The sequence below is a fragment of the Rattus rattus genome, chromosome 9, assembly GCF_011064425.1.
Source record: "Rattus rattus isolate New Zealand chromosome 9, Rrattus_CSIRO_v1, whole genome shotgun sequence".
In the NCBI taxonomy this organism is placed as follows: Eukaryota; Metazoa; Chordata; class Mammalia; order Rodentia; family Muridae; genus Rattus; species Rattus rattus.
Window position 1 is genome coordinate 6110954 of NC_046162.1, and position 22475 is coordinate 6133428.

The 22475-nt window shown below is 40.9% G+C and overlaps 1 protein-coding gene across 3 annotated transcripts in view; it reads right to left on the reverse strand.

The window, feature by feature from the left end:
* The window catches only part of Ranbp17 (RAN binding protein 17), a 289555-nt gene that overhangs the window by 71513 nt on the left and 195567 nt on the right, over positions 1-22475 (reverse strand). For all 3 annotated transcript variants that reach the window (XM_032914024.1, XM_032914025.1, XM_032914023.1), the window contains 2 exons: positions 12109-12212; positions 6711-6799 (listed from right to left, as the gene is read on the reverse strand). In XM_032914024.1, coding sequence (XP_032769915.1) covers positions 6711-6799; positions 12109-12212 — 193 coding nt within the window. The remainder of the gene's footprint in view (positions 1-6710; positions 6800-12108; positions 12213-22475) is intronic.

A 22475-nucleotide genomic window follows, 5' to 3' on the forward strand; every position in this document is an offset into this window, starting at 1 on the left:
GAGAAATAAAAATATATTTGAGTCTTTATTATTAGGGCTTCTGAGTACTATACTGAGAAGGTGACTTTTATTATGAAAAATTAAAAACCACAAAAGCACAGAGAAACAGTAAATATTACAGATCCACCCCACCTCCGAGATCTACATTTGTCTTTTTTCTTTTTAAATTAGGTTGTTGGCTTCCTTGGTTTGCTATCACTTGAGCCATAAGGAGCATCTGGGCCATCACCCTGTATAACGCTCCTCCTCCTGGTACCAAATCATGCATTAGCTCTGTATGCTGGCACTAGTGCTGATCCACTCAAGGCTGCTTGCCCTCCCCCTCTCCCTCTCCCTCTCTCTTTCCCTAGTATATAACTCTGGCTAGCAGGTAAACCAAGCTGGCCTTGAACCCGCAGAGATCCACCTGCATCTGCCTCTCAAGTGCACAGATGAACTGTGTACAGCACCGTGTCTTGCCTGCGAACATTCTTGTTAATGCCAGGGGTGCACACCTCTGATGACCCTAGCCAGGAATGCAAAGCATCATCTCTGCTGGAACTTCAGACTGCACTGCACCTCCTTCTTGGGAAATGGACACAGAAATGCAGGAGTAAAGCTTCAAACTAGAGCAGGAGAGTCAGACCTTTACATTTTCCTAGCCGCCATGTCTCTTTCCAATGCACTTGATCTTTCAGATTAAAATACTGAGTGGGACCACCTTCTCTCTAAGACTTGGACAAGGAGCTCCTGCTGAAAAACCTCATCGTAACCACGTCCCTGCACCCCAGTCATGCTCCTCATCAAGGCATAAAGGCTCGTCTGCCACCAGCCCTTCCATTTCTGCTCTATGTGGAAGTTGGCTTGTCCTAACTCCCTGCAAACGCATCATCGGACACCAGCAGTCATGCCCACCCATTGTTCTATACTTTGCTTCCTTCTGCCTCAACCCATCTTTCAGTGCCTAGCTCATGTTTCATGTCTCTCAGATGGTTTTTCTATCTTGTCCAATCTTTTCCTTACTTGTGCTCAATGAGCACTCCTGACTACTTCTTTGAGAAGCAGGGCTGGCTGGGATCCATGCTTCCTTAGGATCTCCTTCCTAATGACCATGTGTCTCTCATATTCCAAAACAGAGGACAACGACTCCTCAAAGTCTTTCCCATCACTTCTACTGCCAGCCCACCTGGGTTGGGGAAGGCCTGTGTATGACTGTGCTAGCTCCACCACAGAATTTCTCTCTCCATTTCAAGCTCTGCCAGTGCAGACACCGGGGTCTTCTGTGTACAGGCTCAGTACAAGGCAGAGCTCAGTATTTGCTGCTGTAAACCTGTGAACCTACGAAGGAGACAAAGCCTCCGTTAGTTGCGCCTTACTGTACTTCATGCTTTGCTCTAAGAAACCACTCTGTGAAAGTGGAAATGAGCCTGTCAGAGCCCGAGGAGGGCTGTGGCCTACAAGCAGGAAAGCAGTGGTTCCCAGCTGTGTGCTCGTGCTGCACTCGCAAAAGCAGTTTTCCTAACAAGTATGCGCTGACACCCTCAAAAGCACTGCCCTAAACCCTCCAGAGACTACCAGTGACAAAACACCAAGAAAACTCCTGCCCTTACAGACAGGAGGTAACTAACTAAAGATCCATGCAGAGATTACCACGAAGGAAAGAGCCGGAGTGAAGACAGGAAGTGAGTGGGTGAGTGGGCATGTTTGAGCGAAGAGGAGGCTCAATAAAGCAGATAACAAAAGATCTCTGTTTGATCTTCAGAACACACATGGTGGAAAGAGTGAGTTGTCTTGTGATGTTTATGTATGCATTGTGTTGAATGGATACATAAATATTAAAGAAAACCTAAGTTGACTGTTAATTTTATTTGACCTGTCAAATAGTTTACTGTTTTTCTCCAAGTACTACCAAGCTGTTATTGTTTAATAGACAGTAGGTACTACATACTATGAACTGTGCAGGACTGACTTAGAAAGAGAAGACATGGTTTTTATGCTGAAGAGTCATACTTAATCAGGGCAGCAGGTGTGGAAAGGATGCGTCCAGTTCTGGAAAGAGACAGCCCAAGCCCAAACTCTAGGATCATAAGGAAACAGACATAAACCTCAAAACACAACACAGGCCACTGTGCAAACTACTTTCTAGACAGAGCACCATGATGTTTTTAGAGCACGCGGTATTCACACTGGGATAAGGCCAGGGGATATGAGGGGATGCTCCCTTTTCTGTGTGGAATGAGAATGTGACAATTCTAATATGCTTCTGACAGAGGTGACGGCCACAGAGAGAATGAGTGATTACTGGGAAGCAGAGCAGAGGTCTACTCAGCAGGGAGGTTAAAGGGCTTCAGAGCGAGAGGGCCAGGCTCAGATTATAGAGTAAGAATCAAAACCCAGGTTTAATTTTCCAGTGTCCTTGTGAGGACTGCACATATGTGGGCAGGAGGAAGAGAGCAGAAGCCCTTAGGTAGGAAAGGCATGGATCTCATTCCTGGATCTTCTCAATGAGCACCAAAGGTCCACATCAGATACATGAACAATCAAGGGCACACAAGATGACAGTGTGAAGAACTGGCAGGTACCAGGTCGGCATCCATCCAGGACTAACGCATCCATCCATCCATCCATCCTGTGATCAGTAGTGGATATGCTGCACCACAGAGGGCTCACTGTGAAGGATGCTCTGCTGTTTGACTTGAGCTCAATACTCAGGACCCTGAACTAACTCCCACAGGCTGTCCTCTAGTTTCCATGTGTGTGATGGCAAGAGCACACGTGTACACAAAATAAACAAATGAATGGAGATTAGAAAATAAAAAAGAGAAGCATTATAATATCCATGAGAATATACATTTTTTCATTAGACTTATTGGGAATCGGGGTTGGAGGCTGTGGCTCTAGACTAGAACAAGCCTGCCAGTTCAGAGGCTACTTTAAGGTGCAGGAGGAACATGCCAACACCTGTGCTTTGTTCAGGAGGGGACACACTTCATGACACCTTTCCTCTCTCCTGGCCAGCAATCCAAATGTTTGTGTGGTCCCTTACATGTGTCTGTTACAACACATATGCAATCAGTTGGTCAGTAGGGGGTTCGTTTGCATGCCGACATCATTGCAAGCTTCCACAGGGCACCGACTTACTCATATATTTCTTGTGCATCGAACACACATTCTAAAGCATGCTGGCTTAACAGCAGGTCTGCAGGGTTAGTTCCTTTCCAGTCCCACTTGTTTCACACATACTGCCAATTATTTTCTCCTTAAGATAGACTTCTGATTATGTGCATCACCCAAAGCCATCAGAATCAGGTTTCATACTGCCCAAGTCTGATAGTGAAGGGTCCCGGTCAACCTCTTTCTAACCATGAAATAAGCTGTGTGTGATCGAAGCATCTTTACGGTCTTCCCTAAATGATGCTCACCAGAAACTGTCTCCTCCTAATCCCCAAGGGCTAGTCTTACTTCACCTAGTGTTACTTGGTCACCTCCATAGAGCCTTTCCTGACCACACTCACAGCTTTCTGTACATGTTGTAAGTCATTCATGCAGAGGACTCCTTCAAACTGGAAGTTCATTTAGGGGTAAGAATTGTGTCTCAGTAACCTATACTGTTCCTTAAACCGAGCACACTGCACCAAGGAAGCCTGCTTTGCTGAATGAATAAGCAGTCCTCATCTTTCCTTAACTGTTTTAGGAGGTGAAGTGACCGGTGGAGTAGTTATTCTGCCACACACGATACAGTCTGTGTGTGTGTGTGTGTGTGTGTGTGTGTGTGTGTGTGTGTGTGTGTGTGTGTGTGTGATGGGGTTATTAACCCTGTAGCAGGGGAGTAAAACTGTAGCTCCAGGACTCAAAACAACTTACCCAAGACCCACCGGGTGCGGTGGTGAAGGCAAGCCTAGAGTTGAAGACTGTTAATCACGCCCATGCTCTTCTGCATTTCCCACTGCCCCGCTCTGCTTTTGGGTAATGTGTTCATAGTCACTGATAAACAGTGCTAACTGCTGTGTAAGCTCAATGACCGACCACATCCTGGAAATCTTTGTGTGCAAGTATTCACATGTGTATTTTTCAGTTTCCCTCTGGACTCTGACACCTTAATCTAAGTACCACCCATGTTGATGCCCTGCAAGACAATGTTTTCTTACTGCTGCGTTCTTACTTCAGGGGCAAGGGCGTAAGCGAATGATTTCTTGCTGAATTCTCAAGACATGAAGAAATTATTGAGATGGTAGCTGTGAGTTCCAGGCCACTGAGCTCTGGACGGAAGGAGTGGTAAGCCTGCAGCGTGCACAGCACTTAACGCGGTGGCTAAGGCGCTCGCAGAGATGCTTCTGAATTAAATAGCTAAACATGGAAATAGCATTTTATCAAACAATCACCATAAATAAAATGCATTTTGACTTTACGATGACATGTGCTCTTAAAGGAATGTTTGCTCTGTAAGCTAAGAACTGCATAACAAATTAAAGAACACATATTTATGTGGATAAAAGGCAAATAAACTTTCCCCAGCAGTAATGTGGGAATCCTCACTGACGGTTTGACATATCAATATTTCAGAAAGAATAAATGACTTTCATATCCATTTTTTAAAAATCATATACTTATTCACTTTTGCATTACTTGAATACTTTAGAAAGAATCTGTACTTTATCACCTGAAACTGTTAAAAGTTATTTCAAAATATTTTAATAAAGCTTTTTGAATGATCAAATAATGTAACTTTTAAACAAATTTTACTATTATTATAAATATTTGCTCTTCATCCTTTGCCCAAAGGAAAACTATAAATCTTGTCTCAACTGAATGAACACCATTTATCATATTCATTTTGTTGTCAATACAATTATGAAAAGCCTTTGGCCTTTTCCCAAGGAAGCTGATTTGCTACTGAAACTCAATTATTCTAAGCAAGGCCAGTAGCAAGCCACTGCATTTGGCAATGTAGCACAGCTTGCTGCATAGCTGACACCTCGCTCTTTGCCCCTGACCCCAATAACTTCAACATCTACGGTCAAAGGAGGAGATATCAGTTTCTAGTTCAAAAAACAAAACACCAAGTTCCAAGATTTTTCCATTTCTGCCATCTGCTGGACAAATGCTGAAATGGAACCCAGATTATATTTGTTGACACAGAAGGGACTATCTGACCTTGACTCTCCATGAAAACGGATAAACAAGAGAAAAACCTCTTAACTGCTGGACAGGCCACCTTTAAGAGACTGGTCTCATGTAAATAACCAGTTCTTTTGTACCAAAAGTAGGTTCTTATGATTTTCCAAATAAATGAAAGTTTTGACTTTGGAAGTGGGTGTTTAGAGAAAGAAAACAGTCATTTGTATATGAATTTAAGACTCTGATTAAATTTATAGTCTTTAAACCCAAATATTACTATACAAGGTACGTAGTTGATTCTTCAGGACCATGATAAAAACCTTAATTGTCTGATCTTTAAGAAAATAAATATAAGGAAGTAGGTTTCCATACCAACTAAAAACTGTAAGTCAGCACTCTGAATAGTAGCATTTAAAAATTTCATAATGTGTAGCATTCTCTCTAAAACATGCTCAGCTGCTATGTTTTGGGCCATAGCTATGCCAGTCGCTGAACACCACTTCTAAGAAGTTTCCTTTACAATATATAAAGAAAGTTTGATTTAAAAAAAAGGCTTAAATAAAACAAGCAAGAATACCATTTAGATATAAATTAAGTTGGGCATAGTAATCCCAATACTTAGGTGGCTAAGGCAAGAGGACCAGGAGATTAACTTTATTCCTTGCTCTGTCAAGTCTGAGGCAAAACTGGGCAAATGAGACACTGTTTTAAGAAAGAAAGCCATAAAACAAAACAAGTCATTCTCCTTTAAAGTAGAATTTTCTTATGGGCTGCTGGTTTCAAATATAAAATGCATGATGCTATCACACTTCAATGACTTGTATAAACAGTCATCTCTTGTTAGGATTAAAGATGACTCACAGAGTACTATTAACATGTTAATAAATGTTTATTGGCCACTGGGTAAGTGTCAGACACCAGTCAGAATGTGCTACTTATCTTAGTGGTCACAGTAAGCCAGGATACAGGATTGTCTCCCTTGCTGGATGATGACATCAAGTCTCCAAGAAATAGAATGACTGGCTGAGGTTTTCACAGTAAATGAAGAGCTGTGATCTCAAACCTAATCTGTCTCTTTTTATTCTTATGTGATAAGACATTTCTGTACAGGGATTTGTCCCCATCTACACTACAGTTTAGCAATGGCAAACTTAAAATTTATAGCAAATGACAAATCTTCATGATAATTAATATCCTCATCATGATGACCACTGTAGCGTTGTAAGGTCTCAGAAAGATAAACTAACCCTGATAGTCGAGATGGAGAAGAGACTTCGCATCTCCTCAGAAAATATCACATGGTACAAATCACTGATCCCAAGAACAAATATTAGCTACATGATGCCTGTAACATAAACCACCACCTGGGGAGGTGATTTCCAGGTTGTCAATATTTAACAGAATCTATCGGGAAGTGACCTCTCTGAGCTGGTCTCCAACGCTGTGCTCCGTTATCTGCGCTGCTGCCACTGTGCTGTAATGTTTAGCTCATTACACATTAGTTCATTTAGCTTTGTTTCCTCTTCCCTACTGCGCCGCACTATTAAACGAAAGAGAGGGCCTGGCATCCCTCTGTGCACAGAGCTGGTATTGTCACAGTGTAATAAGGATACATCCAGTCAAACAGCATGGTGTAGCTGGTCTTTGTGTTCAGTGCAAAGGCAATCCCTCGAAGATCTCTTGCCAGCCCGATCAACATACGCTGTCAGTGGGAAAGAGACACAGTAATTGATTTTCACGTTAGTGCAGAGCAGATGGAGTAATAATCAGGCAATAATGACCACATATCTGATTCTGATTCATTAGCTAAAATGTCTCGCTTAGATCCTTTCCATGGAAAACCAGAGGCTCTTTAATAAACAGACCATCACTCTGCTGAGCAACTCAACCTTGCTGCTTATAAACTGAGCCGAATCTTAATTCCAGGAGCATAAAACACTGAGACTCTTAAATTTTGTACCCAAATACTGACAAATTAGAAAAAAAGCAGGATTCATAGTTTCACAAGCTATATAGTCTAGATACTCTCTAATAGCAAACCTCAACTGATGGACCTGACCAAAATGGACTCTTGTATACAGTTTAGCTTGCCCTAGAAATCCACTGGCATTTAAAGATCCCCAAAGAAGAGATGTAATAACTCAGGACAAGATAAAACTGTGCCGGTGACCTATAGGATTATGATATAACCAGAATGGCAGCCATACTGCTCAAGTCAGGAAACAACACAAGGAAAAGTTCTGTATTTAATGTCACACGACTCTGGAATTGAACTTTAGTTTTGTTTAATTCTTAAAGACAAGGCAATTAATCAGTCTTAATTTCCAAATCTATCACAGGGGCTAACTATGATTATGACCATTCTACAAATCTACTATGAGAGATATTTGTTTGTAAAAATGCATAGCAGTATCCTGACAATAGTCATCGTGGTCATACATGGTTTAGAAGGGAAAGGGGAAAGTGAAACCAACCCCCTTGACATGAATAAAAAAAGATCTGACTCATACTCTGGACTCTTAATTAAGCTGTCCTTAGGATGATGCTTGGGAAGAGAAAAAGAAAACCCATGAACAGATGCTAGAATGTCAGAGCAAAGAGCACAAATAAACATAATTGCCCAACAAGGAGGTGAGATGGCTGAGTGATGCAACTGTGCTTTCTGAAGTACGGTTTCAGGAGAAGTGTTAAGCCAAAAAATGGTCTCGGGACCATTTCAGACTGATTTTGGTAATAAATGAAAACCTGTTTAGTAAAAAGCCTAAGTTATCAAGCAGACGATGCATTCTGAATCATCTTTATTATGATGGACATTTCTAAGGAATAAATCATAGTTTTCAGTCAGACATATTGCCCCTCCTACCTAAGTGGTGACTCAATGTAACCGGGTGTTATCTATGGGACTACCAATTTCTACCTCTATCTGACTGTAAAGAATGACAGAGACGCAAAGTTTTGAATAAAAAACTAATTTCATTTTTGCGGTTTAAAATGACTCATGTCACTTGTGCTTATTATACAGTTTCTTTTCCTCACCAGCCAGTCTTCTTTCTTAGCTTCCTTCCTTGCAGCCTTTAGAACAAAATCCATTCTGTGAACACTTGGCTTCTGATTGCTGTCTATGTATAAGATGGATTCTCCTTGGCTTTACATCTTTCAAGTGCTTTTAAAAATTTCTATTTTTATTATGCACACTTACATAGGCTGCTCTTCAAGTGATTTTAAGCTTCCATATACATATGAAATACACTATTCAATTCTAAATTAGTGAACAAGAATCATGAATTTTACTTCTTGCCTTGTACAAAGGGCTTTTCATAAGATGTCATTATACAAAAGGTTAATTTTCATTTGATCAGAATTTTTCTTCCTTAAGGTACTAACTTGATACCGACGCTCTACATAAGCACATCTATAGTCTTTTTAATGCAGTAAAATGTAGCCATAAAATTATACTAGTGCTTTACTTTTGGAAACTGTTACTTCGGAGCAGAGAAAATGTATACTAAGCATAAGTTTAGATTCACTCGAGCAATAGCGTGCAGTGTTAATGTACGAGATTCATTATATTCAAAAATAACACTCCTCTCAGCACAGCACAGAATCGACAGACATATAAACAACGCTACAGGAGAATTTCCCAATACTCAGCTCTGGGACGAGGCAGACAGCCTTAACCAGGAGCTCACACTAGCTAGCAAATAACCCGATTTTAGGGGAGGACAGATCTGGAAGGTGATGGCTCCAATAATTTTCTTGAGGTGCATTGGAGGAATGGGGTAAGTCTAGTGATCTAGTTCTATGGAGTCCTTTTTGGAGAGTTCAAGAGGAAACTGCTGAGAGCTCCAGTCCGCAGCATGGTGAACAGTTGTCTGTGTGCCAAGTGTGAGACGGATAGGCTGGGAAACAGCTGAGACGCAGCTCCTTCCACCCTGACCCCCAAACAGGGTTTCTAATGGGAAGTCTGACAGACCCTTTACTGTAGTGGCACTACTGGGGCAGCTATAATATTATCCTCATAATTCTACTATATAATAACAACAAAGAAAAAGAAGGTGAAGGGTCATTGTGCTTTGTCTTTAGAATTAAGATGGCTGTCTTCATCCTTACAGCATACTCTTAATTCTGGAGACACATCTTAATAACCTCTAAATAGTTCCAACAAAAGAGCCGTGTCAGAGGAATGAGCAGGCCCCAAGGTGTTTCAACTGGAGTGTTTTCATCTGCCTTTATTGCTCTATCCCTCTCCAGAATTAAGGCAATAACCTGTGATAAATTATTCAGGAACTGCTACAGGGATCAAAGCAAAATCATTCTGTTAAAGTGCTGTTTGCAACATTTGGCACTTAGTGCGAAAACTTTTAATGTGCGCATGCTGAAAATCAAGGATTTTAAATAATTTAACATCGTGGAGTTTTACGAAGGGACTAAAGATAGCAGGTTCCTATTTAACTGCTCTTCTTCCTCTGAGAAGTTTTCATTCATTTTCCTTAAAACCCGTGACGTCATGGCTGAATTGAAAAATATGTCTGGGCCAGGGGAACAGTGAACTATATTTGACTATGGATAAAATGATGGGAGTGGGGGGCAAGAAACATTTTGAAATAATATCCTAGAACGACAATTTTTTTTTCCCCTTTCATTCTCCTTGATTTTGGAGAGAAAAAAAAAGACAAAAATTCACCATTGGCTTAAATTTTATTAGGACCAAGTAAAGAATGCACAGTTATAAATAAGAGCTTTTCAGCATTTTTTCCTTACAGTATTTCAGTTTGAAAGAACTTAATGTTCAACTGCAACCTAAAATCTGCATGTGAAAAGTATCCATAAATAGAGAGTTAGATGATCCTGGTAAGGTTGCAAATTAAATGAATTTGGCAGTCCTACAGCATTTTCATAAAAATATTTTAGCAGCGTCACCTCCTATGGATTGGAATACTAAACACTTTCCTGGGGAACAAAACACAACTGTCTTCATGTCTCGTGTGTGCGCACGAAGGACCCGAAAGCACCTTTGCATGCATTATTTATTCACCATGATAGAAAAATAGCCTTAACCTAATAAATTACATTTAAGACCATTTAGCACAAAAGTTTTGTTTATGATAAAGCAACAGACTTCGTTCCTTAGCGGCAGCTGTAAGCACCAAGTTTTCTTCATACAAATTAGACAGATGGTGCTTACAGTAGAATTTACTAAAGGTCTGTCACAACAAATGCAGCCAAGCTGCATATTTAATCACTGCAGAATCTTGTCTACCTGCAGCTGCCAACTGCTAATCCAATTTCCCTGATAAATGTGGCAAGAGACACGATCAGCAATAAAGAGCATCTAACTCCATTTTCCTGCAGGGCGTCTTTTGATGAACATTTAGGACGGAAGCGCGGAGTGCACTGTGTGGCCTTGGTTCATGGCAGCTGCATGCATTCTGAGGCAGTGCTCAGGTTACTCACTTAATTCTGCCACTATCATTACGTTGCTATTGATCTCAGTAGCTGTTGCCTACACAGCATTACTCTAGATGAAGCTGAATCAGGCAGTTATCATGCATCAAACTTGCTCAAAAGCCTGGAGATTTCCCCTTAATTACTTGTGATTTTATTTGCAAATACCGTTAAAGTGTAATCAAGCAGTCACTTTCCAGGGTCGTTAAGAACTTGCTAGTTTAGGGATACATCCCTGGAACTCCATTAAAAGGACTCTAGGAAGACGCTTTCTATCAAACTACATGGAATTACACCCAAACAGGCTTGGAATATAATGAAATCTTCAAATGAGACAAATGTAATTTCTATAAAGATGGCAGTTTGCAACCTCACCGATTCTTTTGATAAGGGGCAGCATTGGTTACTTAAAGCTGCAAAGATTCTGTTGGTCAGAAGAATTCAGAAGACATGTAAAAATTATAGTTAATTTGACTGGGAACTGACAAAGAATTTAGGAAGACAATTTAAACAAAGAAAAATTAAGATCTTATTTACTTTTTAAAATTTTATGACATCTAGTTCAAAAGCTCTATTTTAAAACAAAGGTATAGTGTTTCCATAATTTTTTCCCCCAGAGTTATATAAATATCACCAAAGGTTATCCCTTTTCAAGTTGACTTCATGGTATTTGTGTGTGCATATATAAAGAGTGATCGAGGAAAAGAGGGAGAGAAAAGAGAAGCCATGAAAGATGGATAATATTTCAACCCATTTCAAATAACAGTAACACGTGACTTCTCTCGAATGTATTTACTATTCTTAAAAATAATAATCAGTGCTTATCTATTTACTAGAGCACTGATGTGGTATAATTTCAGGGGATACTATTTCTGTTTGGCAAAGCTCCTGTTCCCATCCCCCCCACAATAAAATATGGGGCTGTTTTGTCACAAACAGCTTGCTACACTTAAGGATTTTACTAATAAAACATAATGTTGTCTTAGATATTATGACTGCTGCCACAGCTGAAGTGACTTGTCAAATCAATCCTAATATGGCTCCCACAGGCACATACAGCCTTATTTAGCCATCAGTTACCCTAATCACTTGTTCACTTTAAGAATGCAACACTTGAAGACCAGCTCCTGTTTATACACATATGCCTAGTCATTTAATAAAGTCTTGATTTATAGAAATCCTTGTTTAAAAAATCTTCAGAGATGTAGGGTTTTAGCACGTGTGCATGTGTCTATATGGATATTCTGAGACACAGAGCCGTGTGAGTGGGAGGAGGTTAAAGTATGTACCCATAAGAACTGCGCTAGCACAGGCAGGGGCATCACTGGAGACAAATCTGCACCACCTAACCGTGAACTGACTGTCCTCAGCCACACTCGCCGACCTCAAAGTACATTTGTATCAGGAACTAGAGAAGTGCTTAGCTAAATTACCTCAACTCATAAGCATATGACTTAGAGATGTGGGTTTGAGACACGCATATAAACAAGTACACAGACACACAAATGCCTTTTCTGGTGTTAAAGAATAAACTTGTCTTTCCTCATGTATGCAAACAAAACTCACCTTTACTTCTTCCTGTTTAAAGTTGTTGTTGAATATTTGTAAAACTGTTTCAAAAGAGACTGTGAGAGGCAGCATAAAATTCTCAAATTCATCCTCATCTTCGCCTACGGAAGAAACAAAAGGGTCACAGTTTAAAATGGACGCTAATGTACATTAGCGTCCTCACCATGGAGTGCTTCCTTCAGGTTAGGGATTCCCTGTCAAGGGGTTGCCCTGCATCTACATCCAGGCCAGGGTTGGTGCTTTGGCACAGTGCACATTCTGGTGTTCTTTCTCCTCCAAAGCAAACAGTAACATCACTCAAGAGCTGCTTTCCCATCGTTTTATTGGCTCTAACTGACTCAGGCCCCAGGCATCTCCACCTGTCTTTAGACTTTGGGGGCTCCAGTTTCCATGATGCCTCAAGAAAGGCTAGTTTGAAAGCTTTACAGACGATAATCTCCCCCTTTCTTTCTCCTTTTCTCTTTTGGAGCCATGGCCTCAAAGAATTCAGAGACCCGGGTGCCCAGATAGCTTTAAGTTATTATTCTCTTTTATTTATACTCTTAAAAAACTTCCCTTGTGCCGGCTGGAAGGATAGTTAGCTTGGGGGTTAAGAGAACCTGTGCTCTGCTCCTAGCACACATCAGGCAGCTCCCGACTGCCTGTGATGCACTTCCTGGGACCTTATAACCTCTTCTGGTGGTGCACACTCACAGGTACACACAGGTACACAAACACAAGCAAATCTTTAAAAATTGATTTATTAATACATGGAAAAGGATGAGGCTCCCTCATGGGATGTTTAGATTTCAACTCTTTTCCATGGAGCACTTCCTGTTCATTATGGGCAAAGAGTAAGGAGTAATGATTTTGTCAAAACAGAATCTTTAGACATTGATAATTTGTACGCTGTTCTTTTAATAATTGGTTTCTCTGAAATTAGATTGATTCTCTCATTCATCTTTTGCCACAGAGAACCTGTACTAATAAAGCAACAGGAAAAGCTTGCAGGTCTTGTTGAAGGTCCTATTTAGTTGGCAGAGAACCATGTGGTTCAGACCTTCTGATTTCTGTGCTATCCATGGTTTAAAAGTACAGCGTGTTGTAGGAAATGACTTAGAGAGGAGATCAGTGGATCCCATTCTGGGTACTTTCCCTAGATGCAGGACCACTACCTAAGGCTTATGAAATTCCAATTTCCAGGTTCCAATCCAGATCTGCTCTCCTGCATCAGACTCTGGTTTTGCAGCTTTGCAGATGATGCAGGTGCATTTATTCTTCCACAGATGATGAAGTCCAAGGCCACACACAGAGGCAACCAATGGTGGGTCCTTCAACTTGTAAGTGGTGGCTGATCTGGTTGACCTTTATCTTTTATGAATTCCTTCTTCCCTTAAAACTTATATAATAATTTTTCTTGAGAGTCCCCAACAGAATAGTGAACACAAAACGTTGCCAAAAAGCCAGTGAGTCTTTCCTGGTGGTCTGGTCATGGGTGGAGGAGACCTTGCGTAAAGAGTGAGGCAGAGCAATTTATACTCTACACTTTGTCAAGATGCTGTGTGCTCATATCACTCCTTCTCATAGAAACAGTCACAGAAGTTTCTATTTTTAAGTCTTGCACCCAAAGATGTCATTTAAAGATGGCCACATCCTTCCCAGGCCTTCAGCAAGGGCCTCCTCTTTGCTTTCCATTTCTGTTGCATGCCCCCTTCGTTTCCGAGCACACATCTCATAATAGCACCCGTGCTGTAGCCACTTACGTCAAACCACCACCATCGCCTTTGATCAAGGTGTCCACAGGGACACCTCCACCTGAGGGAGGAAACACATAACGTGCATATGTAAAGTGGCAACTACCTACCTGCCCTGGTCACTAGACTGGGCTTAGCTTCTGGAGTGCTGGTATGGTGGGACTGCTTTCCTGTGGAGGATGGGGAGGCAGGACTCTGGAGGGCACAGATTCAGAAATCTGACTTTCCCACATATTATTTAACCTTAAGTGTTTTACTAATCACCGAGTCTCACCTTCTTCATCTTCAAAAAAAGGATGAAACTATCTTTAAGGTTTCTGTAAAGATGAAATGCTAAAATACACATAAAATAATGTTTCTTATGTATCTATGGTGGTACTAGTATTATTACAGTATTACTGTGTATACACCACTGTTGGCCATAGCATTATTCAATATTAGTGTGCATACACCACTGCTGGCCATATTCCAGTATTATGGTGGTACTAGCATTATAGTATCAGCTCCAAAATAGTGCCTTCTGTTTTGAGGGAGATATTCTATTTGAATGAAAAACAGCTGCTCAACAAATTTCAAAAGTCTTGGGCGGGTTGGATTACAGGTCTGTAATATCAGCACTTAGAAGAGGAGGTTACTTCAAAGGTTTTAAAACACTTTATATTTGAAAAAAAAGGCGGGGGGTGCCTGAGAAGGTAGCTCAGTGGTAGAGTGTGAATTTTGTGGGAATCTTGTCCTGATTCTTTTGCCTACTTGTAGGACCCTGGTTCCTCTTACTGTGTTGCCTTGTCCAGCCTTGATGTGATGCTGTGTGTGCCTGTTCTTACTGTAGCTTGTTATGTCATGTTTAGTTGGTGTCTGAGGGGAGGGGGTGCACCGGGGGGGAGAGGGGAAGTTGGAGAGAGAGACTAGGGGTGGGAAAGGATGGGAGGGGAAACTGCAGTAAGGATGTAATACATTAGAGAAAAAAAAAAAAAGGTCTGAGAAGGCAGCTCAGGGGTAGAGTACCTGGCTAGTATGTGTGAAAGTCCTGGGTTCAAATATCACTACCACAAAAAAATAAACACAAAACTCAAAGGTAATAAACAGTGGAAATGAACATTATCAAGTCCTGGGTACATAACATACATGTACACTGAATTTTAAAACATGTCCTTACTCTATGATAAAGCGTTTTCTAAAAATGATTATTAATAAGGATAGTGGTGATATAACCACAGGCAGAAGGGTGCTAGAAAGAGTGGAGGCTCAGAAACCGAGATGCTTATTCAAGCTTCAGTCCTGGCTCTGCTACTACTCACTGTCTGGCATCTAAGCCTTAGTGTCCTCATTTGTAATTAAGAGACATAATATTTACTTCATAAAGTTAGCGTGAGGATTAAATGACAAAGCATCTGTACCTCCCCTTGCTGGCACTTCATAAATGACAGACATTAGCATTCTCGTTGTCTTGAGTTCAGCATGGACTTAGAAGGTGATTATGATAATTAAATAAAGTGTGACCACACAACTGCCAGCCCAATAAATACCCTTCCTTTGGGAATGATTTCTGCAACAAAGCTTCAACCTTTCCAAGACAAAGAGATGTTTATTCAAAGGAAATACAAATTCACAGCTTCTGTATTTCAACTTTATATTTTAAGCTACAGATTTAAAAAAAAACTTACCAACTATTTCACCATCCAAAATTCTTAAGGCCCACTCAGCAGGAAGGGAAACATGCCTGGTCTTAGAAACCAAATGCCCAGGAGAGTGAGGTCACGGGTCCTAGCAGAGAACCTACTATTGCTACTTTACCACAGCAGCACAATTTCCATTCTAAAACTTATCCTTATCTTCACAGAGAAGTGCATCTCTCACCCCTCGAAGAAGCTTCTCTTTACAGCCAATGAGGACCATTACAGAAAACTACAACTGGTTACAGTGCAGAGATCAACAGAACACGAGTGCTCAGTCCCCAGGGATGTATCTGTAACACAACTCCTACACCGAGGACTCGGGAAAACAGGAGAGGGGAGCCACCCAGACTGCAGAGCCAGAGGATCAGGAGCACTGTATCTCTCAGGGATAACAGGGAAGCTACACCAGGATACCTCCATGGCCTGGTAAGACCTGAACAACAACAATATTAACAGACATGAGAGTGGGGAAGGGTCAATCTGACGTGGTCCTACCCTAGACAAATAACTGTAGGGAACTGACGGCCAGTAAGAAAGGGAGAATTAGCGTCTACAGGGCTGAGGCCCTTAGGTGGTCAGCCCTAAAAATATAATCATGTATACAGGCTAAGTGGACTCATCAGGTTGTATGCGTTTATCTAACAACCGTCATCAGAGAAAGAGGCCATCAATGTGAGAGGGGGTGGAGGGTGACATGGGAGGGGTGGAAGGAGGAAAGGGAAGTGGGAACTGATACAATATGTTTTAATAAAATTAAAAAAAAACAGATTTCATCATGTAAAAAACAAAAAATAAAACACAATGAAAACAGGGATGTGAGCAGGTGCTGCTGCATGTAACATATTTACAAGCCTTTGCTGCCCATGGTGTGACAAAGGACTTCCTGCATTTTCCAACCTGCTTTCCTGTCCTGGAACTCACTCTGCAGACCAGGCTGGCTTTGAACTCAGACAACCGCCTGCCTTTGCCTCCCAAGTGCTAGAATTAAAGACATGAGCCACTACCACCTGACCTGTATTCCTTTTTTTTTTTTTTTAATCGGCGTTACTATGACTGGCCATGACTTTTTATACACTTTGTCATTTATTGTGTCTTATTAAAATATAACTTTCCTTGGGCAGAACAAGGTCTACTTTCGCCATGCCTCTCTCTCCAGTATTTAGAACATGGTCAGGCTGAATTTGGCACTGAATTTGTTCAAAGAACATGCTCATGGCCCTTACTATATTCAGTATTTTGTTGCAACTGACCATCCCATTAATTGGATAATCTCATTTTTTTGGGGGGGGGCATGGAAACAGAAAGGCCCAAAAGAATTAAGTAGCATGCCAAGTATCTTCCAGCTGATAAATGCCAGTGATGAGCTGAGATCTTGATTGGGTCTGTTTTACTCTCAAGTTTATGTTCTTCCCCTATCTCTGATGGAGTGGAAGACACCAAAAATATGGATTGCAGTCAGGGGCACAGCATCGTGGATCTGGAGTTGCTTAAGTCAGGAGAGGGTAAAACCAGCTCGGTGCTGGTGAGGGAAGTAGAATCCCTAAGCGAGCAGTGGGTTTCACGTAGGCCAGTGTTGGGAAGGGAGATCACCAGCAGTCTCCATTGCACTTAATCCTGTGTGACTGCATGGTCGTCTTATTGCCTAAGGTGGAAAACTGGCTTTAGACAGCATCCATTAGGGCCTTCTCCCTCCATTGTATTGTCTGCAGAGGTACTGTTTACTTTTTCTAATCCAAAAGAAGAAAACATTGGATGTCTTGGGGCTTCCTATTCAAGGATGTCGTCATATATTTACTATGCCAAATGAACACGCCAGGATCCTATGAATAATAAGGCTGACTTCTTTTCTATTAAGTTGCACAATAGCAACATGACTTGAAGGTAAAGTACTAATTAACAAACTGACCCCAACTCTGAATGGTAAATTATGTATTAATATACATTCTAACTTCACTCATAAAAAGAAAAGATTTTTCTGTTGGCTTTTTGGAAATTCCCAAACTAATCACCTTTATTGGGTTTCTAAGGATTTGGATCAACAGAAAACTTATTATTTTTATATGTTCCCAAAGTTTTTTTCCTTCTGAGAAAGCACTTTTAGTATAGGGGCCTTTTTAATACATAGGCTGTCAAATATTTGATTTTTCCTACATTTTATTTATTTTTGTGTACAGTTTCAAACCCTCAACACTTGGGTGGGACGGGGCGGACTAAGGACATTCTTGGCTACAGACTAAGTAAGTTTAAAGCTAGACTGCGTTCTATGAAACCCTCGCTCAATGACGCAAACTAACCCAACCAACCTCACACCAAACAACAGCAACAACAACGACAACAGCAACAACAATGACAACAGCAACAACAATCCAAACAAACACCCCCCTGAGTGGCGGTGAGTTTGAACTGGTTGACTTCTGCTCCCAGAGGTAAGAACTGACCGAGGGGTGTAAACTGGTACACCCAGTGCAGTGTGGCGAGCCGGCCATGGTGGAGGAGTTGCCATCGGACTCTAAGACAACTGCAGCCATTTTACCACACACAACCTTGAGAGCTGCCAAGCACTGTGATGCACACTATAAACCAAGCACTCAAGAGGCAGAGGCAGGAGGACTTCCGGGTGCAGGATGGTTTAGGTCACAGAGGAAGATCCTGTTGCAACTGACCAAAACCACACTCTGCATGTGTTTATAGCATCACCATTTCATAACAGCCGAAAGGTAGAGACATTTCACAATCCTACTGTGTACTTAAGTTGAAAATGTGTATGTGCACACATAGGAACATTTAGCCATCAAAAGGGAAAGCTATTGATAGATGCTAAACATGGATAAGCCTCAGAAATAATCCATCAAGTTAAAGACAGATACAAAGGACATAATTCCATTTATACTCAATGTCCACTCTAGGACAAATGCAGACAGAAGGCAGGTAAGTGGTTGTCAGGAGAAGGGGTGAATGAAGAAGAAAATGTTCTGGAGATGTGACGGTGCTGGTTATACAACTTTGCAAATGCTCTAAGAGTGATAAATACCCTTGGGTCGTACACTTAAAAGGGTGATTATATGGTACCAGAGCCTAAAAAGCAAACAAACCACCACCACAGAAATCTGAGTTTTCCCTCCTCTCCTTTAAACACACACAAACACACAGTGAGTCTTCTGATTTCCTCAAATTGGAATATAAACAGGACTGGACCACTGGGGACTTGGTAAAGTGGGCAAGAAGAGACAAGTACCAAGTAATTACAGTAACTTTAAATGATGGTAGCCAACAGCTGCTAAGGATCTACTGCAAGATAAATGATAAACACTGTGAAATGCTTGTGGCATTTGTAATGTCAGCAAGCTGGATACAATTCTAACATGGGAATCTGTGAGTATTTGGGGTTATATAGTAAAGCCCCAGGAGACTGAGAGAGAGGACTGCTGTTGAGTTCTGGCCCAGCTTGATAAACCTGTTCTACAGTGTGAGGTCCCTGTCCCTATCAAAACTTTTATTTTGTGTTATTCAAATGAGTCCAATTAGGTCCTAAGAGTCCTTAAAGGCGGAAGGAACCCCGAGGACAGCAGCATGAGACTGGCTCCTGGGTAAAAGGACATCCAGAAGCCATGAAGCGGACAGACTCTACCTAGACCACAGCCCTGACAAAACCTTAGGTCTACTCACTGAGACCCATTTTATATATCTGAAATCTAGAACTATGAAATAATATCTATATTGTTTAAATTATTAAGTTGTGGCAATTCATTACCTAAGTGATGGGAATTTAACACAGTAAGTAAAGGCTTGCCTGTTAAGTTCTGATCCAGACAATTAATAAAAGAAGAACACAAGAAGATACAGGCGTGTGAATGAAAGTCACCCAAAGCCAAGTAGCCATGGGGACGCCAGCAGAGTGTGGTCTCTGCATGTCTAGAGCCACAGCCCCTGTGGTGAGCACTGCTGCAGGAAGATGGCACTTCCCAACCTGTTTAGCAGAAGGCTCAAGGAATGTGCTTGGCTGGTACTGAAACATGGGCCAGAAGCTGGCTCCAGTCCAGTATCCTTGTACAAGGATTAGGAGTTCTGGCCACTTTTAAAATGACCTGTGACAGTGGGCAGGACAGGTTATTTTAGAATCTTCAGGAAGTGGGGAAAGTGGATGTAGTAAGAACTTGCCTTGGTCTGAGGTCCAACTAATAGTTTGCTTCTGACTTTGAATAAATGTATCTTAGTTAATAGTTATAAGTACTTGATGTTAGGTGTTCAATTCACATGGCAATCCTTTAAGTATCTCCATTTAATAGATGAGAAAACTGAGGTTTCTTGAAGTTCTAGAAAACCACAATGCTTGCTTTAGTTTCTAGAAGAAAGATACTGTACCCAGTGCAGAGTTGCTGTTCCTCTGGTAAGAACCCTAACCTAGACATTTCACCCTGAGTGCTCTATTCCCTGGGGTGCTCTGGACTCTACCCTCAAAACCAGGTACATTATTAAAACTGTATCTGGACTTAATGGGCTGCTTTCTGCCTACAGGGCCAGCTAATTAGTCTTAATTATCTCATTATGGATTCTAAGTATTTCCAGCTGCTTCTTTACCCCCACTGCCCACTCTCCCACCCTTCTCCCAGGCCTACTTTCCAAGTAGTCTCTGCCAAGTCATGGGCACAGGTGAAATGATGATGTATTCTCCATCCAGGAGAACATTAGTTATTTCTGATCAAGCCTCTGCTAAGTTTTCCTCGGAAGCCTACCTTTTCTTTCCTCAGTCCATGAAAAGAAATACACTTTGCCCAATTATTAGACATGGAACACCACCTAAAAATTTCGCTTGACCTTCACTGAATTAATTAACAAATTCTTCTACATAGGAAAAACCATAGACATGAATCTGTTTATTTCATACACTCTTAGAAAGTAATCTCTCATTTTTTCCTCATTGCTCCCAAACCCTGAATGAATCCTTTGGTCCAAATAGTTCAAATGAAGAAGATAAGTTCTATTTCTTACTTGACCGAGAAGGTGAAGAGTGAAGGGATACTTTGGTAAGAGTGAATAAAAATACGTGGCCCGATGGCTATTGTGGCAAGGCCGTGTGCCTCTGAACCTCAGTTTACTATCAACTACTATCAAACAAAGGAATGGTTGGCACATGGCAGAGGAAGAGAACCGCTTTTTCCAAGATGCCCACTGATTTCACAAGCCTGTCCTGAGTGAACACTCCTGCATACAACACACACACACTTTCTGTGTATTTTTAAAATTCTACCTTTAGTTGCTACTTGGAGACTTTTCTGTTACTCAAGTTATTAACTTGTTACATAAAATTCCTCAACTTTAGGTCAGCAACACCCTCAAGTGCCAATTACTGTTTCTGACACATGCTATGTCACCCTTACGCCTAAGGATAGAACTATCTTACCGTCCACAAACACCACTTAAATATTAGCATTTTTCTCATCATTGAAAAGACTACTCCTTTTTGCAGTTTAAAATATCAGAGAAATGTAGCACTCGCTCAAATCCTTGCCCAAATACTTCTGAGTAGTTCAGTGTCAGCATTTCTGCACATACGGTTGAATATGACTGTTGACACTGACATTCCAAATTTATAGGTGAGAAAACATTTGCAACTAATATTTTCTTCTTCACAAGACACACAGCTTCCTTGAGAGCTTTTAATGCCTCTCCTCTTCAGTGTTTGTCAACTTAATTTACCTCCACTTAAATTAAACAACACAGAAGGGTTTTGTTTGTTCAAATATTTTACACTGAACAGCTTGTTGGAGGTTCTCCATTTATTCTTTCCTTTAGCTTATTAAATCAACAAGTTAATTGTAAAATAACCCAGGGAGTTCTGAAGTGGTTCTCTGAAGGGTAGCATGTATCCTCAGAGGCCGGTCACCCAATTTTTTTTTTTGTTCACATGCATTTTCTTGCAAGGAGGCTTCCTGTATCCCTCTGGTAATTCCTGGGGACTTAAATAGCACAAAACTAACATCTTTTCCACATTGAAACATTATCATTTTAATGATGAAATGCTTCCAATTCTGTCCTTCATACAAGTGAGCATTTTGTCTAGTTTATTTAAAACAATTTGATAACATAGTACAACTGTTTATTGCCAAAAACTTCCCCATTTTCATCGAAAATACAACCTGGGGCACATAGCATCTAATTAAATTCATACAAAGTGCAAATTATTGAATATAACCCAAAATGCATTTCAAAGTAAATACCAATTAATGTGACACCCAATTTCTCTCCCCCTTTCTAATTACTCCAATGTGCATGGCTTATACAAAAATATTCAATTCATTTTGTAGGATTCAATTAGAATGTTTTGTATTTCAAGCCAAGAATCGAGTCCAGTTTATGCAAGCAGGTTGGTTAAGCATTTTTCTACTTGATTCTTATTCTCTCCAAATCAGTATTATAAAGTTTACCCTTATATTATTATTTTAAATGTAGGTAGGGATGGCTCTCATCACCCATATTTCTGCTTCCTTCATTTGACATATGCTCTGTGCCTCTCTTGATTCTAACGCATCTTTTCCTGCTTTGTTTCCATGGCAGTGAATACAAGAGAAAACATCAGACTGTACATATGAAGTTTTGACAGCATAATCTCACAGCAATCTAGGCTGTGAGACAAGGCCTCAAAAAATCACAACTGTGTTAAGCAACACACAAAATGAGGTAGTAGCACCCCTGCTCAGGCGAGCAAGAGAGGACTCATTGGGTTCAGAAGTGGCTGCCTGAAGCTTATCAGTTGTGGAAGTGACCAGCTACTTGATAAATTCTGTTTGGAAAGGACAGAGATCAAAAATATTTCTACAGAGACCCTGGCAGGCAGGGCTGATTCCAAAAGTCACAATAATGGCATCCTGGTTGCTGTAAAGCTGCCTGTCATTCATTCAACAAGCACCTGTAATAACTCATGAGCTTGGTGCTAAAGAAATAGGAAAAGGAAAAA